Source organism: Schistocerca cancellata, chromosome 8 (genome assembly GCF_023864275.1).
Source record: "Schistocerca cancellata isolate TAMUIC-IGC-003103 chromosome 8, iqSchCanc2.1, whole genome shotgun sequence".
Taxonomy (NCBI): Eukaryota; Metazoa; Arthropoda; class Insecta; order Orthoptera; family Acrididae; genus Schistocerca; species Schistocerca cancellata.
The window spans coordinates 27,288,498-27,306,729 of NC_064633.1; the positions used below are offsets into that span (position 1 = coordinate 27,288,498).

At 38.4% G+C, this 18,232-nt stretch overlaps 1 protein-coding gene across 3 annotated transcripts in view; it reads left to right on the top strand.

Moving 5' to 3' along the window:
- Positions 1-18,232, top strand: part of LOC126094677 (Bloom syndrome protein homolog) — a 207,352-nt gene that overhangs the window by 180,357 nt on the left and 8,763 nt on the right. For all 3 annotated transcript variants that reach the window (XM_049909187.1, XM_049909188.1, XM_049909189.1), the window contains 4 exons: positions 3,777-3,964; positions 10,247-10,432; positions 13,200-13,338; positions 17,320-17,509. In XM_049909187.1, coding sequence (XP_049765144.1) covers positions 3,777-3,964; positions 10,247-10,432; positions 13,200-13,338; positions 17,320-17,509 — 703 coding nt within the window. The remainder of the gene's footprint in view (positions 1-3,776; positions 3,965-10,246; positions 10,433-13,199; positions 13,339-17,319; positions 17,510-18,232) is intronic.

Sequence of the window (18,232 nt, forward strand, 5' to 3'; positions counted from 1 at the left end):
TATGAGTTCTCCAATTACATGAACCAGTTTTTCATTAAGCAAACATAGATGCCCACTTCATTAGTCTTTCTGAACTTGATCACATCCTTCATTGAACTGTCAGAAATGTCAGCTTTCACTTAGTTAATACTAGGCAGAAGTCCTATCTGCATTTGGATCAGACCTCCTAGACTCTTATGCAAGAAAGGTGTGCAGTATTCTGCTGTATCCATTTTCAGTAGGCTACCACAAGAATTTTTAAAAAATCTTACCAGTAATCCTCACATCTTCAATTCTAAACTGAAGAATTTGCTCGAGACACTCCATCTTGTCTGTCAGGGAGTCCCTTCAGAAAAAAATTAATCTGATTCCTGTGTTATATTCTTGACTATAATAATATATTCCCAGCAGCTTGTTGTCTGTGTAGGATTCATCTAAATTTTATTTTATCTAATATTAACTTTTATTATGGTAATTTCATGTACTGACTCAATCCACAGCCATGGAGGTTTTCTTTCCAGTTTGGTACTACAAAAGTAGACATTTAAATTATAAAAATAAATAAAAGTAGTAATAGAGGGAAACATTCCACGTGGAAAAAATATATCTAAAAAGAAAGATGATGAGACTTACCAAACAAAAGCGCTGGCAGGTCGATAGACACACAAACAAACACAAATAAACACACAAAATTCTAGCTTTCGCAACCAAGATGTCAGTCGGGGCGGAAGTACATCTCTGCCCAAACTCTTTGCCTTTACAAATGTCTGCTTGTGTCTGTGTATATGCGGATGGATATGTGTGTGTGTGCGAGTGTATACCTGTCCTTTTTTCCCCTTAAGGTAAGTCTTTCCGCTCCCGGGATTGGAATGACTCCTTACCCTCTCCCTTAAAACCCAAATCCTTTCGTCTTTCCCTCTCCTTCCCTCTTTCCTGATGAGGCAACCGTTGGTTGCGAAAGCTAGAATTTTGTGTGTTTGTTTGTGTTTGTTTGTGTGTGTATCGACCTGCCAGCGCTTTTGTTTGGTAAGTCTCATCATCTTTCTTTTTAGATATAATAAAAGTAGTAAGTTATCATTGAATTGCCCATTACATTTTTTCCACAAAACCCCTAAATCTTTTGAATGTTGGGCTCTATAAGGTTCCCTTTCTGTGCAGCGACCATGTAATATAAAATTATGAAGAATGTAGCAACCAGATTTCTATCATGAAAACTGCCAAGGACAGTACTTCTACTTATGGCATGTATCGGTTAGAAAAATGCACCGATGATGACTGATATCAGTCGAAATCGATTTGCAACAAGATAAATAAATTATGTTTCCGTGACTGGTTGCTGCATTCTTCATAACCCCTAAATCTGTCAGTGAATGTCAACTGGTTTGGTGGTTTTCGCATTCAGAAAATGAATTACAGATCTAATCTCAAAAGTGGCAGGATTATCAACCAACTTCACCATTCTAAATGAATACTGTACAGCATAAACAACAGACAAAGAACTGAAGATGGTGTCAATCCCTTCCCCTTGACTCAAAGCCACTACCATCCATGCACTGAACTGTTGTAGCTCTGCCATGGAAAAAATTACAAATGTAATGTACTTTCTGAATGTATCTCACATGCATTTTTGTATGTGAAATACCAATGGCACTTTGCTGTGATACTCTGTGGCTTCAGTGACAGACGTGGCATTTCAGTGTCAACTGGTTGCACAATTACATGTAAACCACATTGCGACACAGAATCTGTGCTGTGCTACTGCTTGGCTCTTGTTAATATGCAACTTATCCCATGAAAATACCTCACCAATAACTTCCTATGAGATGCAACTAAGATGCACTGCACTGTCTATTTCAATCCACTGATGATATCTACATCATCTGGTATATGAGACATTGGAGTAAACCTCAAACATTTACTCAATGCTGAAATGATTTCTCCATTAATGGCCTTATTTAACAAGTTGATGGCAGTGTGTCATTCCTTGCTAAGTAGTGTCACAATTTACACCAGTATAAAACACTCTAATATACTTGTTTGGTTTGCTGTTGTATTTCTGAGATTAGGTCTTTGGTGGGCTGCCATATCAATTCATTACCAACAACAAGTGAGAGAGATCCATATAAAGATAGTGATAATATAAATTACACAGATCAAGGCCCGTTTCATACCACATCAACTCTATTCTTTCTTTAACAGCTGATAGAATAGTCTTCAGGTAAACTGTATTTTAGAATATCTTATATGGTGCATTATCATGGCATACTTAGGTTAGAACTGGCTTATCTACACAAAATGCTCAATCATCAAAGTTTTGAAAACTAAGCTTCCTACGTGCCTGAAATGAGAAATTTACTGTCAGTATGTAGTAACATTTCTGAGTCACAAAAATGAGACTTGGGTTTTCAATGCAAAAACCATTCACAAAAGGAGGGTTGCTGAGTGAGCAGTGAAGAGATGTGTGATGTGAATCACCAGGAGAGACTAGAGAAAATTAAATGGTTCAGGGAACATGCTGGAGTGTAATCCATCATTATGACTCTGCATGAAAATGAAATTGCCAAATGAATGGTCTATAGACCAGTGTAGTATTTTGTCAGATTCCAAGAAATTAGAAGTGAATGTGCAGCAACATAATGGTAGGTGGGTGGTTGATGTAGTTGACACAGTAGGAACATGTATGTATATAACTGAAGACTGTAATTCATGGACAAGTATGGAGTAAGCTATTATGCAGCAGTGGGACCAAGTTTATGACAATAATCGGTTAGATAGCTGTATTATGAATGCTTTTTCAAATAAACTTTAGGGTATTATGCTACTAAAGAGTAATAAAAAGAAAGTTGAGACAATAATTAAGTCTCTGATTTGTAAGGAATAATAGGTTTATGATCAGAGACCAAGTTAGTATAGTGAAAAATCTGTGGACATAGGAATAACATTTTGTTTAGCTGTATAAAATTTATTTCGAGACACATCTTTTCAGAGACTTTGTTAAATATTCAGTGGTGGGGTCTCTACACCAGGAGTATGCTAAGTAGAGGCTAATAATATTGTTATCTGTTTTTTCAATAGTTTTCAAAAAGAGATTTACATTAAAGTTGTTGACTTTACTGACATTTTTACAATTTGGTTTTAGGAATATATCTTCTCTTGACCAGGCAATATATTCATTCTTGGACAAGATTCTGCAGGCCGATAAATATAGTTATGGCCTTTGGATGTCTTCTGTAACTTAAAAAGTGCATATCGGACCATCCAGATTTCTCATGATTTACTTAAATCACTTAAAATGAATGTCTGAATGGTTCCATTGAAAGGGCACAGCCAGTTTCCTCCATCTCCTCATGTTCAAACTTGTACTCATCTCTAACGACCCCATCATCAACAGAACACTGAACCCCAATCCTTTTAATCTTGCTAAATAAACAGAAACAGTATAGCACATTGTTACCCTAGCAGGTTAAATGATAACAACAACAAAAAAAAAAAAAGAAGAAGAAGAAGAAGAAAGTGCAGCTTGTGACCTCGGAAGTCAAAAACGAGGTGTTGAAGTATGGTGGTGATTTTGATAATATGACAGTTGCATAGGTAAATTTTATTTTAAATGACTGGTTGTTGGTTTTCTCCCCATTTGCTGAATCTTATAGCAGCTCAATAGTACATTTTCCATGAGCGTAGTGTTTCTACACTCTGATGATTATTTGAATTTTTTCTGTTTTTTTCATTTTTTAGGTTTAAAAACACAGTTAATAATTTCCCAGGATGTATTTCAGCCAATATATGGTGTTTTTCAGGCCACAACAACTTGCCACTCTATGGAAAAGGTAAGAACTGGGCTCGAGGTGACATTGAAAGACTGTTCCGCAAGCTTATTCTGGAAGAATTCCTAAGAGAGGATATGATTGTAACTCGTGATGATATAGCAGTTGCCTATGTGAAACTGGGCAGAAAAGCTGGTGACTTAATGACAGGAAAAGTGAAGGTAATTACATTTCTGTCATTGGTAGTTTTACATTTGTTGTAAAAAATTCAGTAAGTAAAGAAAAAATTATCTGCTTTAGTTGACTCAGGTATGTGCTAAAAGCTGCCTGCCAAGCTTGTGTAATCTGATGAGTTCTTAAAAAAATTATTTTTTATTTGTTTGTTACACAGATTTATTTTAGCGATTTTCTCAGTAGTTCTGATATTAGGTATATGAGTGCCAGAAAACACTGCAAGAAACCTCACATTATCCCTCTGACCAATTTTAAAATTAGGTCAATTTGCTATTGCTGTCTTGGATAAGGTAAATTTTTCTCCAATGTTTTATGTGACTTATGGTTACACGTGGAATTTTAACCTGTAGAAATAATGGGAGCATGAAACAAGATAACATATCTGTAATAGCTTTGTACCTTTAAACTCTTAAGAGAGAGCATCTATATAGCGTATGTTCCTGATTGAGATATGAAGGGTGCTGTTGAATTTCTTAGAGTGAATATGGGAATCCTTTTGTCTTTTCTGAAATTTTTACAGTTGAGTGAGCAGTGATCACTTGGCTAATTGCTTACTTTCTATCATAAAATGAGAAGTTTTTGCTGTTTTCACCCTGCAGTTTGTGTCCACAGTGAAAAAGGTAGCACAAAGAATTAGCATGTTGGAGCAGCTGAACACTAGTATTAGGGAGTGGGCCATAAGAGGTCAAAGTTGTCACACCACTCAACTCCGGCTTTTTCTGATGGATCTGCAGACACTGTGAACTATGAAGTTCATCCAAGACACCATCTATTTCAAGTTACCCAACTTGACAGAAGGATAAGGGGTTAGGCAGAGACGAATTTCACTGCTGGAAAGGCCCCCCATGTTACAGTGAAATATTACTGGGTTCAGGCTACAAGTGGAGGACTTGAAACTTCTGGTGTAGGAAGACTCCTGTGCTTGTTTGTGAAAGTAATGCATTTTAAACATACTGTTTTTTTGTCGTCATCTCTTTGATTGATTTGCTACAGCTGCCTCAACTTCCTCTCCTGTTTCAATCTTTTTATCTGAGTAACACTTCCACTCAGTAGTGTTAATTTGTTGGATATGTGCCAATGTCTGCCTTCCCATACAGTTTTTGCAGTCTGCAGCTTCCTCTATAATCATGGAAGTTATTTCCTGGTGTCTTAACATATCTCCAGTCATCCTATCCCTTCTTCTGTTTAGCGTTTTCCGTGTGCTCCTGTTCTCCCCAATTCTCTGGAGAACCACCTCATTTCTTATCTTTCCAGTCCACTTAATTCCACATCCTTCTATAACACCACATCTCAAACACTTTGATTTTCATCTTTTCTGGTTTACTCTCAATCCATGATTCACTTCCATATACTGCTGTGCATACGTTCTCAGAAAGTTCCTCCTCGGCTTAGTCTTATTTTTAATACTGTTAGACTTCTTTTTCCAAGGAATGCCCTCTTTGAGTCTTATTTTTAATACTGTTAAACTTCTTTTTCCAAGGAATGCCCTCTTTGCCTGTGCTCCCTTGCTTTTTAATATACTCCTCATTTCATCTGACATGCATTAGTTTTTCTTCTCTGACATGCATTAGTTTTTCTACTCTGCATTTACAACATGTGTCCCAATTTTCAAAAGTTTATTGCTAATCTCGTGTGTACAGTGATGTCTATACTCCACAAGCCCCATTATGGTGTGTGTGGTAGAGGGTACCTATGTTAATGTTATAATTTCCATTTCCTCTGTTGCATTCATAAATGGTGCATGGAAAGAATGACTGTCATTAAACTTCTGTATGAGCTGTAATTGTTCAGATTTTTTCATTGTGGTCACTTAGTGAGATTTATGTGGGAGGAAGTAATATGTTGCCCGACTATATTTTGAAAGATATGCCCTCAGAATCTCAACAGTAACCTTCTCCTTGATACACAATGGCTCTCATGTATGAGCATCTCCGTAACACACTAAATGATCCCTTGATGAAACGTTGGATCTCCTCTTATCTTATCTGTCAATCCTACATGGTAAGAGTCCCAGACTGGATTTCTAGCTTCATGGGAGTGGTCACCTTAACTGCCTTGGCCAACCAAGCATGCCTCCAGGAACAACTCAAACTTCCATATGTCCTAGCATCTGTATACATTAGTGCTCGCATACAAATTGTATGATTCCTGCACAGGGAGAGACATTGTTTTGCTTGTCTGATGTATGAAATACAGTAGGGCAGTGTCTATATTATATAGTGTGTGTGTATAGTTCGGTGAAATGTTCCTTTGGGCATGCATGCATGCATACATGGAACTATACAGACACTGTAAAATATACACTCTCCCCTATTGATGAAAAATACTCCAGAAATGGCCGAACAAGTGTTTTGTAGTGCTGCTTGTGGAAAGGTATAGGGACCTGGTGGGGGCAGGAGGTTTGAGGGAGGTGGGGAGGTTTGAGGGAGTGGGAGGGGAAGGGGAGAGGAGGAGGAGGAGGAAAGACTCGTGGGTGTATTGGTGGAATAGAAGGCTGTGTAGCACTGGAGTGGGACTAGGGAAGGGGGTAGGTGAAGGAAGGACATGGACTAGCAAAACGTGAGGCCAGTGTTGGTTACAGGAATTTAGGCTTGGCTAGTACTTGGATGGGTCATCGTCAGAGTCTGTTGAACCTTGTTGGCAAGTGGGGTGCACTCAGCCCTTTTGAGGACAGTTGAGCAGCTACTTGATTGAAAAGTAGTGGCTCTGGTCACAAAAACTGATAGGGGCTGGGAGTGCAGTTTGCTGACCAAAGCCCCTCCGTATCAGTATCCAACGATGCCTATCGGCTGAGGATGACACGACGGCCGTCTGTACCATTGAGCCTTCCGAGGCCTGTTCAGATGGAGTTTTGTTTAGTATATATTGTAGGGAGAGTTCCCACCTGTGCAATTCAGAGAAGCTGGTGTTGGTAGGAAGGATTCAGAGGGCATAGGCTATGAAGCAGCCATTGAAATGTTGTTGTGGGCAGTGTGTTCAGCAGTTGGGTGGCCCAGCTGTCTCTTGGCAATAGTTTCAGCGATCATTCATGGGGACAGACAACTTCTTGGCTGTCATGCCCACATAGAAAGCAGCACAGTGGTTGCAGCTTAGTTTGAGATCACAGTAATGTGATCTCAATTGGTCTACATTTAAATTCCTTCATCCGTTTCTGAAGTGTTACCCTGCAAGGCAAAGGCACTTTTCACTTTTGCAAATAAGCATATGCTTTTGGCAAAAGAACTCTTAAGTCAATGAATGGGCAATGTCCTTTGAATTCCATTTTTCCCGTTTGTTTTCTTTCAACAGGCACCATATCTGCCCTAGTATAAAACACTTTGACAACACATTGCTTACACTTTTGTGTAATTTCTTTTTTTGTTTCATGTCAGATGACATTTTTGTCCACTTTAATGAAAGAACATGGCAAAGAGCATTTGTTTTAGTAAGGCTACAACACATTTTTAGTGCTGCTTCTTTCTGTGCATTAAGTTCTTTTAAAAAAATTCATTTTTGGCCTTCAATTCCTTAATTTCTAAATTAAATCCTTATTCACTATTTCACTGAGCTCATGAATGGAATGTATAGCTGTGGTCTGGTTAGATGTTGGTTTTTTTCAAAGTTCATTTTTGCAAACTTCTTACTTGAGAGACTGGGAGTTGTTCTCGACTGCCAGAACTGGAAAGACTGAATTTACTCTTATTACTCCTGGAATTCTTTACTAAGCACTATACGACTACATTAATTTCTCATTATTAATCAATTAAATAATATACAAAAGCAATAAAATATCAGTGACATAAATTAGTACAAAAGCTTATTTTGATAAAATTTAAAAATAGAATTTCAAGAAATTGATAGGATTCAGACTCACAACCTTGAGCATATGAAGTAGGATTACCAGTTGTGCTAAACAACCACTTTGATGAACACTCTTGTTGTTAAGGTTACAAAGCATCACTCAAAATGTGCAGGTAAAACACTTCAGTCACATGTTGTACAGGGTTATTACAAATGATTGAAGCGATTTCACAGCTCTACAATAACTTTATTATTTGAGATATTTTCACAATGCTTTGCACACACATACAAAAACTCAAAAAGTTTTTTTAGGCATTCACAAATGTTCGATATGTGCCCCTTTAGTGATTCGGCAGACATCAAGCCGATAATCAAGTTCCTCCCACACTCGGCGCAGCATGTCCCCATCAATGAGTTCGAAAGCATCGTTGATGCGAGCTCGCAGTTCTGGCACGTTTCTTGGTAGAGGAGGTTTAAACACTGAATCTTTCACATAACCCCACAGAAAGAAATCGCATGGGGTTAAGTCGGGAGAGCGTGGAGGCCATGACATGAATTGCTGATCATGATCTCCACCACGACCGATCCATCGGTTTTCCAATCTCCTGTTTAAGAAATGCCGAACATCATGATAGAAGTGCGGTGGAGCACTATCCTGTTGAAAGATGAAGTCGGCGCTGTTGGTCTCCAGTTGTGGCATGAGCCAATTTTCCAGCATGTCCAGATACACGTGTCCTGTAACGTTTTTTTCGCAGAAGAAAAAGGGGCCGTAACCTTTAAACCGTGAAATTGCACAAAACACGTTAACTTTTGGTGAATTGCAAATATGCTGCACGAATGCATGAAGATTCTCTACCTCCCAGATTCACACATTGTGTCTGTTCACTTCACCATTAAGAAAAAATGTTGCTTCATCACTGAAAACAAGTTTCGCACTGAACGCATCCTCTTCCATGAGCTGTTGCAACCGCGCCGAAAATTCAAAGCGTTTGACTTTGTCATCGGGTGTCAGGGCTTGTAGCAATTGTAAACGGTAAGGCTTCTGCTTTAGCCTTTTCCGTAAGATTTTCCAAACCGTCGGCTGTGGTACGTTTAGCTCCCTGCTTGGTTTATTCGTCGACATCCGCGGGCTACGCGTGAAACTTGCCCGCACGCGTTCAACCATTTCTTCGCTCACTGCAGGCCGATCCGTTGATTTCCCCTTACCGAGGCATCCAGAAGCTTTAAACTGCGCATACCATCGCCGAATGGAGTTATCAGTTGGTGGATCTTTGTTGAACTTCATGCTGAAGTGTCGTTGCACTGTTATGACTGACTGATGTGAGTGCATTTCAAGCACGACATACGCTTTCTCTGCTCCTGTCGCCATTTTGTCTCACTGTGCTCTCGAGCGCTCTGGCGGCAGAAACCTGAAGTGCGGCTTCATCCGAACAAAACTTTATGAGTTTTTCTACGTATCTGTAGTGTGTCGTGACCATGTGTCAATGAATGGAGCTACAGTGAATTTATGAAATCGCTTCAATCATTTGTAATAGCCCTGTACAATGTTCTTAGATTGAAATAGTTAACACGTCTAGAGAATATGAAAAAAGTATTGGCTATTTCCATGATAAATGAAACTATAATATCCAGGAGCAAAAGATAGTAGACCTGAGAAACATAATTTATTTCTATCCTACACAATGTAGTGAGTCACTCATTATCATAGAGTAATTCAGTACCTCGTGATAACAGCATTAAATTTATGTGAATCAGTTTATTTTAAGATAATTTTCGAGTTACCATTATTTTATGTACTGCACAACCAACAAAGCACAGAAACATCTCAAGTCTAACAACACCTCCTCTGACAAATTTAACAAAAGTGGCATGTATTAGTTAACATGGGTTGAACAAGCCTATCACCATTTGTGCTGCCCTTCCCTGTGTACAATCAGTATCCCCTATTAGTCCTATCTGATATGGGTCCCACACATGTGATTGTTACCATTGCATCACATTTATTACCTGGAATGAAAAAAACAGCACCTAACTGATACTTAGAGTGTTCAGTACATAAATATTCATCACTGGAGGTGCATTATTCTTGCACAACTTTGTCATTCTGTCAGCTAACATGCTGTGACCCAGTTTTCAGCGTGTTTGATGAGAAGCAACCCTTCATTTTCACTACAACATTCCACTCACCCTCATGAAGTTTATAATTGAGTAGGTGCCTGCTGTTACTGTGGGACTTTCATTATCTTTTTTCTGTTCTGTTGTTGCATTAATCAGTTGACTACTGGTGTAAATGCTACTAGCTTTTTTGTGGCACTCCTTTCCTCTGGTTTTCGTTCTCAGTTTCAGAAGCTTATTAATCTGTTATATTCTTAGCTAGAATGCCCTTCATTAAACATACTTGCTTTGGCTCACATGGTATACTTATGACAGTAATCCTGGCTTGTGTAAAAGGAAACTGACATACTTTGAATAATATATTACTTTTTCAGTTGACAATGGCTATGAAAGGATCAAGTGCAGCCAAAGATACAACTGCCTCTACAGCAGTTACTGATTCTCCAGCTGCTAAAGAACTTAAGCTGTTGGAAGAGAGGTGTTACAGCGATCTTATGGATATGTGTAATGCAATTGCTGACTCTCTGGGTGTTAGCAGTGCATCTATTATGAATGTACAGGTAAGAAAATAGTTAGTTTCCTTAACTGACCACAAGATTTTCCTGTTCCATTTCTATTACAGTATTTGTGCAAATACAAGCTGCACTTCCTCTCCTAAATTTTGTCTTGAAAAATCATGATGTGGCCTATAATTGAGATTTTTTCTGTCAGGTTATAAACAATCAATCTCTGAGTGACATGTACACATATATTTTGGGTTGAAATTAATACCATTCCAAGTTACTGCAGTTACTTTTGTAATCCATCAAAGATGCAAAGTAGCAGAAAAACTTATACCTTGTTTGCAAATACAGTAGCTCTTTTTGAGAAAAAGGAAATCACGTTTGTTTCAGAAAACTGTGTCAGCTTGTTTGTACTTACCCAAACTGAGCACTATAGCTTTTTACCATCTTAGCATTACCAGCATCTGATTCTTCATCTTCACTGTATGATAGGGAATGCTGTCCAGAGTTACTGTCACAAAGGTTGTCGTCAGCTCCGCCAAGATTACTGGAAATTCCTGTTTTTTGAAACTTTCCATGACAAATTCTTCCCATGTTGACCACCAGGCAGCCAAAATCCAATGACACACTTCTGGCTCAGACACACATTTGCAAATGGCCTCCTGGCATCGAAGTTGCTTTCTTCATAATGTAGTTTCTATAGACTTGTCTCACATTTGCTTTGAATGGACAATTGATACACACATCCATGGGCTGCAGCACATATGTCATGCCACAAGGAATAATTGCAGGATCACAGTTTCCATCTTTCAGTTTTTGTTTCACTCGATCATCAATGTGCCTTCAAAAACTATCCAACAGAAGCACTTATTTTTAATGAAGAAGAGCTCCTGGCCACTTATTCCATGCTGCAGAAATCCAATGTAGGACAAGTTCCTCTGTCATCCACCACCCACTGTCATGAGCTCTTACAATAACATGAGCTGAAAAGCTTTCTCCCTTGGAGAGGGTTCTCTAATTAAAAACCATACAGTGGCAGTTTTCATACATCAGCCATAATGCTCAGCATCACTATGCACCACTGCTTTTCAGCACACATGTATGTATTTGCACACTATATTACACTACATTATTTATTATAGTGCTGTTCAGCATATCGGAGTAGACTGACATTTGTCTACATTCTGTATTTGAGAATGTAAATAAATATGTTGTGTCGATGTTGGATCATTTCTAAATTGGTAGAGAGCAGCAATCAGTCGTCATTTTTGTTCTAGCTTCATTAAAGCGGTCTGAGTAGTCTTTAATGAACTGTAACAGTTGCCTGAACAACAGATGTAGACATACTAGGACATGTATAACAACTCTGAAATACTGCATTGATGATGGCTAATTACTAGCCAAAATCTGGGTCTGCTTTAATAACGCTAGAACAGAAATGACTACTGATTGCTGCTCTCTACCATTTTTAAAGTCATATCACAGTCGCATAACACATTCCACTTTCCTAATGGAAGATAATTTGATGAAACTGGATCGCATAACACTGAAAAGATGTCAAACTGTTTTCCTAAGCTTTAGGCAGTTTTTGCGTAGTTATAGTTCTGCTACAAACAGATAGATTATTTTGTTGCATTCATCACTGAACCCACCCATATGAAACATTAAACTCCACTGCCAAAATTTTTCTTTTATGTGCTGTTCTGCAGTCTTTGATTTGATTTATTTAAATTGTAATGATGTATCGACATTTCCTGTTTTAAACTACAAAATCAAGCAAATCTCTTTCGACATCTGGATATTTGTACTTTTTACCCTCGAAATGACTCACTGACTTTTTGAACTCTTTAACAGTTTCTGTTCATTTACACACCACAGAGTAATGCTTTTTTTCATCAACATGAAATCTGCGTCCAACTTCCCACTTCCCATATCGAGGAGGGTAGTGGCGTGGTTAGCACACTGGACTCACATTTGGGAGGACGACGGTTCAAACCCATGTCACGCCATCCTGATTTAGGCTTTCTGTCATTTCCCTTAATCACTTAAGGCAAATGCCAGGTTGGTTTCTTCAAAAGGGCACAGCCACTTTCCTTCTCCATCCTTTCCTAATCTGAGCTTATGCTCCGTTTCTAATGACTTTGTTGCCAGTGGGATGTTAATCACTAATCTCATCCTCCTCCTCCCAATTCCCATGTTCTTTTGCATAGCTGATAACTTCAAGTTTAAATTTCACTGTGTTACAAGTGCGCTCCTTCCCTATTGTCGCTGAGAAACTTGAGAAACTAAATGATAAACTTTTCTCTTGCCCTCACTTTGAACTTGTTTACCACTGTGTCATCAGGCAACCTAATATGCAAAACTAAACTGTTGGTGATGAGTCATCCTTTGTTATGAGGGAATTGAGGAAGGGCGGGGGGAGAGATGCAGCTCAAAGTTGTGTCTAAATGAACTTTCGTGTAAATTTAGGAGTGCAGTCTATATTCTAGATTTACTTTTTACTATCATCTCTTGTCAAAAGTGTAGGTTAGCCCTATATTTGCATGTGTACTATATTTGCGCAAATATGGTACTTGTTATGCAGATATGCGTCTTTGTCATGGACTCTCTGAAACAAGACATTAATACGTAATTCCTTTTATTAACAGTTATGTGACACAATTAAATGATGTAATATTTTGTACAAGGTGCTAGTTGGCTCTCCCGTTCGTAGTGGTGGTGTGAGTTAGCAGTCTGAATAGATTAATTTTATTTTATCTTACAAAAACTTATTATATTTCTTTCGAAAATTTGACATTGATGGTTTCTGTTTGTCATCATATAGGCTATTCAAGCAATGTCACAACTGATGCCTGAAACAGAAGAAGAAATGTTACAAATATCCCATGTAACAAAAGCTAACTTTGAGAAGTATGGGAAAGCACTCCTTCAGATTACTCAGCAACATGCTGCTGAAAAATTGGGTATGTACTTACAGTATTACTGATTCTCATTGAGTTGTGGAACATGCGTTACGTGTGAGTTTTCGATGGCCGTCGGTAGCTAGTGGTCGAATGTCTGTCGTCTTGCTGCAGCCTGGTTTTACAACAAATTTTTAAATGAAAGATGCAACACACACCTTTTTTTCACTTGATTAGTTGTCACAATTATCACTCTTGTAAACACGATGACCAGCTTTTTTATAGGTTTTCTTATAGAATGTTAATCATAGGTAGACACTTCCAGTAAACTGTGAAATATTCTGACAGTGGCGAGATTTTTACAGTGCACTTTCACAAGCGAGTTCTGATTCAGGAATAGCAAAGAGTTGTTTTTGGTTACATAGCCGCTGGACACCATAGGTTTTCTAATCACTGGTAGCAATACACAGATGTTCAGTTATTGACATGGAGAAATTAATAAAATAGTAAAGACAGACTTTGACATGGAAGTGTTGACTGGTTGATAGCTAGGTACCAACTTAAAGTAAATGCGTAACAGATAATAACACAAGTCACAACTTTATGTCCTTGTCAACTGACTTTCATTGAGATTTTAACTTGATGCTCGCTTAATGTGAACTGCATATAGGTGTTAGTGAGTTGATGGCTAGATGTGAACTGCAATATATAAAGTATAATTAGTGAAATTTGTAGTTAAATTTTATTTTATAGTGATAAACTAAACTCCACCCACATAGCCATGAAGGCCCAACGGTACCGATTGGTCACTGTGTCATCCTCAGACCACAGACATCACTGGATGCAGATATGAAGGGGCATGTGGTCAGTACACCATTCTCCCAGTTTACGAGACCGATGTTATAATGATACAAGGGCTAAATTCAGTAGTGATGTAGTAGCTTTGAATCAGGTAATAATTTGTTTAACTGTAGGTTAGATAACTGCAAAAGTATATTAGTTCAATATACTATTTGGTTGGTAAAATGTATGTCTATGCGGTGGTTACCGAGTTTCATCTAAATGTCTCAGGTTTGTAATTTTCTCCATCTCCTAATTTCCTAGTTAGTATGATATTCAGATAATCATATTATCTATATCAGAAAAAGATTAGCACAACAAAAGAATAATGTTAAATCTGGGAAACAAAGAAGCTTAAAAGTTCAAATAACAAAAGTAGTTTCAGGTAAGTGAAAACTTTACTTATCGATAATTTCTCTGTTTAATGACTTTTCATAGAAAGTAAACTGATTGCTGGAAAGAGGGAATTAGAGTTTTCTAATGAACCGTGTCTTTTTGTAAATAAACAATAATTTATGCTCAAAATTTTTATGGTCACTTGGCATGTAAACCTAGTAAAGTGAAGATTCTTCTCAAAAGAAAATGTTTCTTGAAACATTAACTAGACCATTTGAGTCTGGATGGCTTAAATAAATTACTGAATCTTAAGTTTAATGATATGATACCTCATAAGCATTTCACTGTTTCCTGTAGATATGATATGGTAACCACCAGTATTGTATAGGAAATAAAGGGAAAAATATCTAATGAGTATGATGGTAAAAATGGAGTAATTCCATCTTTTTGTGTTTCAGTAACAAACTGTAATTACTGATAACTGCTCAGTTTTCTTTAATTATTTTCATTCATAAGCAAATCATTTATCAGGAAAACATGACAAATGATTTATTAATGAAAATGGAATAAAGTAATCTTACAATTATTGAAGTTGTAGGATGATAATCATGAAGAGCAGCATAAAGGCTCACATCATTAACAACTGACTGGCACACTTCACGGAACATTCTAACTTTCGGGTGGTAGAAATATATAACTGCGTTAGGCATACAGGTGTTTGAGGCTGCACATATCTTGGGCCTTGTCTTGTTGCAGCTGACACTGGCTCTCTTGATGGAACTTTGGGCTTTGTTTCTTCTACAGTGATCAGGAATTTAAGACTCTATTTTTTACACACATTACTTTCTGCTATTTCTGGAAGATACTCTCCAAAGGGACTACTGCCCAACTAACATTACTTGAGATTTCTCAAGTTGATGGCAAATAACATCATTGCTTTTTGTGTGGAAATTTAGAAACTTTGACTAAGTCTCTTCTGTTAGCAGAATGTGAAATGTATTGCCTTGGCTCTTTTTAATTTCTGTTTTTCGTGGCAGCTAAATGTAATGCAGTACCACTTAAAATCAGTTACAAAAATGTCTGATGAGTTCAGCAGGCATGGAGATAATGAACCAAGGACAGAATAAAAAGGTACATTGATGACTTGTGTCCCAAGCAAACCCAGTCAGGGGCTGGACTTTGTAGAAGATAAGGAGGAGGACTCGAATACAAATGATCAATCAGGCAAGATCAACATAACATTCATCTGTCTAAATTATTTTTTACATAAATATTTCTTTCTATGGAAATCAAACAATGGAGACTTCAGGTCCAATGCAGGAAAAGATAGATTGCCACTTACTGACATATTTAGCTGCAGACAGGCACAATTAAAAGACTCTCATACACAAACTTTCATCCAAAGCCTTCATGAGAAAAAGAAAAACACACACCATTCATTCACACAAGCAAGTACACCTCATGCGCATATGACTGCCAACTGCGGGAGTTCAGACCAGAATGCAAGTATCATATGTAATGGAAACAGCAGTGTGGAGGAGATGGGGAAGGGGAAGGGATAGCAGTGTGTGGCTGGTGCGAGAGAGGAGCACTGTCAGCCAGAATGTGCAGGGACTAGATGCTAACAGGCACAGCATCAGGAGGTCAAAGGGTAGGGAGGTGGGAAAAACGCAGTGAAAAAGAAGAGGAGCTGGGAAAGATGGGTGGGTGCGTTGGAACAGGACAGAAAACAAAGAGGGTGGGAGACAAGAATAGGGAGGAGGTGATAAGAAAGAGTCGGTGGAAACTGTTGATCGGAGGATGTGGGGCAGTATGTTACCGCACGTTGAGGCCAGAATAATCACAGGAGCAGAGAATTTGTTGTAAGGACAATGCCCATCTGTGCACTTCAGAAAAGCTGCTGATGGAGGGGAGGATCTAGATGGCTCAGGTAGTGAAGCAGCCACTGAAATCAGGCTTATTATGTTCAGCTGCATGTTGTGCTATAGGCTCTTGGACACAGTTTTGTGGTGGCCGTTCATCGTGGTGGACAGCTGGTTGGTAGTCATACCAATATAAAAAGCTGTGCAATGATTGCAGCAGAGCTGGTATATGACATTGCAGCTTTCACAGGTGGGGCGGTTCCTAATGGTGTAGGGTGAACCAGTAACAGAACTGGAATAGGAAGTGGTGGGTGGATGGATTGGGCAGGTCTTGCACCTGAGTCTTCCACAGGTATATGATCTTTGTGGCAAGGGGTTGGGATTGGGAGTGGCTTAGTGATGGAATAGGATGTTGGAGAGGTTGGGTGGGTGGTGGAACACCACCTTAGGAAGGGTGGGAAGGATCTCTGATAGGATGTCCCTCATTTCAGGGCATGGTGATAAGTAATTGAAGTGTTGGTTCAGTTATTCCTGTCTGGGGTGAACCTGAGTGACGACGAAGAGGGCACTACTTTTTGACTGCTTGTTGGAGAGGATTGGGATGTGAGGGGAAAGGGCACGGGATATCTGTTTGTGGAATAGGTCAGGGTGGGGGGGGGGGGGGGGTTAATGTCTGTCTGTGAAGGCCTTGGCCAGACCCTCAGCATACTGGGCAAGGGAGTTCTTGTCACTGCAAATATGTCATCCTTCGGTGCCCAGGCTGTAAAGGAAAGATGATGTTACTATTTACCACTTGCTATGTTTATGCAATCTGTAGATGATTTCCTGCAACTAGCATTTCAGACGTATCCATTTAAAACCAGGAACTTCCAGAAAATCCGCTTTAACTCAACAAATGTGAACACAACAAAAGTTCTCCTTATTTTTAACACTCACAAAATTAAATTTCATTGACAAATTATTATTTAACAAAGCATTTTATTTTTTATTGTGTTACCTTGCGCAGTACTTCTTGCTGAGCTTGCAGAAGAAACACCAGAAGAACCTCAGAATTCTCAAGAGGAAGATTGGTTGTGCGCTGATAACATTGGACATGATTCACCGTACTTCAGCAGTCCTAGAAGAGGTGTAAAACGTAAAGCAAGGGGAGGTTCTAGTAGAAGAACAAAAAGGTACCGTCGGGGAGGAAAATCAGGGTAAGTATATGCTGTGTCCTTGCCTGGTTCTGCCTTACTCCCACCTACCCTTATATTTCAGCAGTAGCACTGTAAAGGTTTCTTCAGATTTGTCTTCCATTTAAGACTGTGACATGTCCAAAACATGAGAAATACATGATTAATAATGTCTTGGTAGACCTTTTAATGTGATGTTGAAGATATCTGTGAATATACGTGGATTCTGATTTCATCTGTTGTTATATATATCAAAATAAACTGGTATGTTGCATATCAGTAGCTATGTACTCATGTTTAATCAATTCAGTGACATCAGTTTTAAATACCCTACTGGTTGTTGTGAAAACAGATTTAGTGTGTTTCAGCTAATATGATTGTCTTACATCTCTGCTAGTACAATTGTTGGGTATGGCAGACCTATGAATAGTCTTCTACTTGGATACCAGCACCACAATTTTTAAACCAACATCTGCTTTCACTTCTTTTTCCTCTACAACTACAGCTAGTCATTTATTGCAATTAGGTTAAATGTAACTTATGTTAGATTGTAGTTGTGAGGCAGGTATGTTAAATCACTTGACTGATAATTTGTTTCTCTATTGGACAGATAATAAAAAATCTAAAACTTAAATATAGTGATCAGTACTGTAGTTTTATTATGCAGGTGTTGGAAAACAGTACCTTGACACTTAATTTTTCTATAACAAATTACTTCATGTTATTTGAAGTAACATTTACCATAAC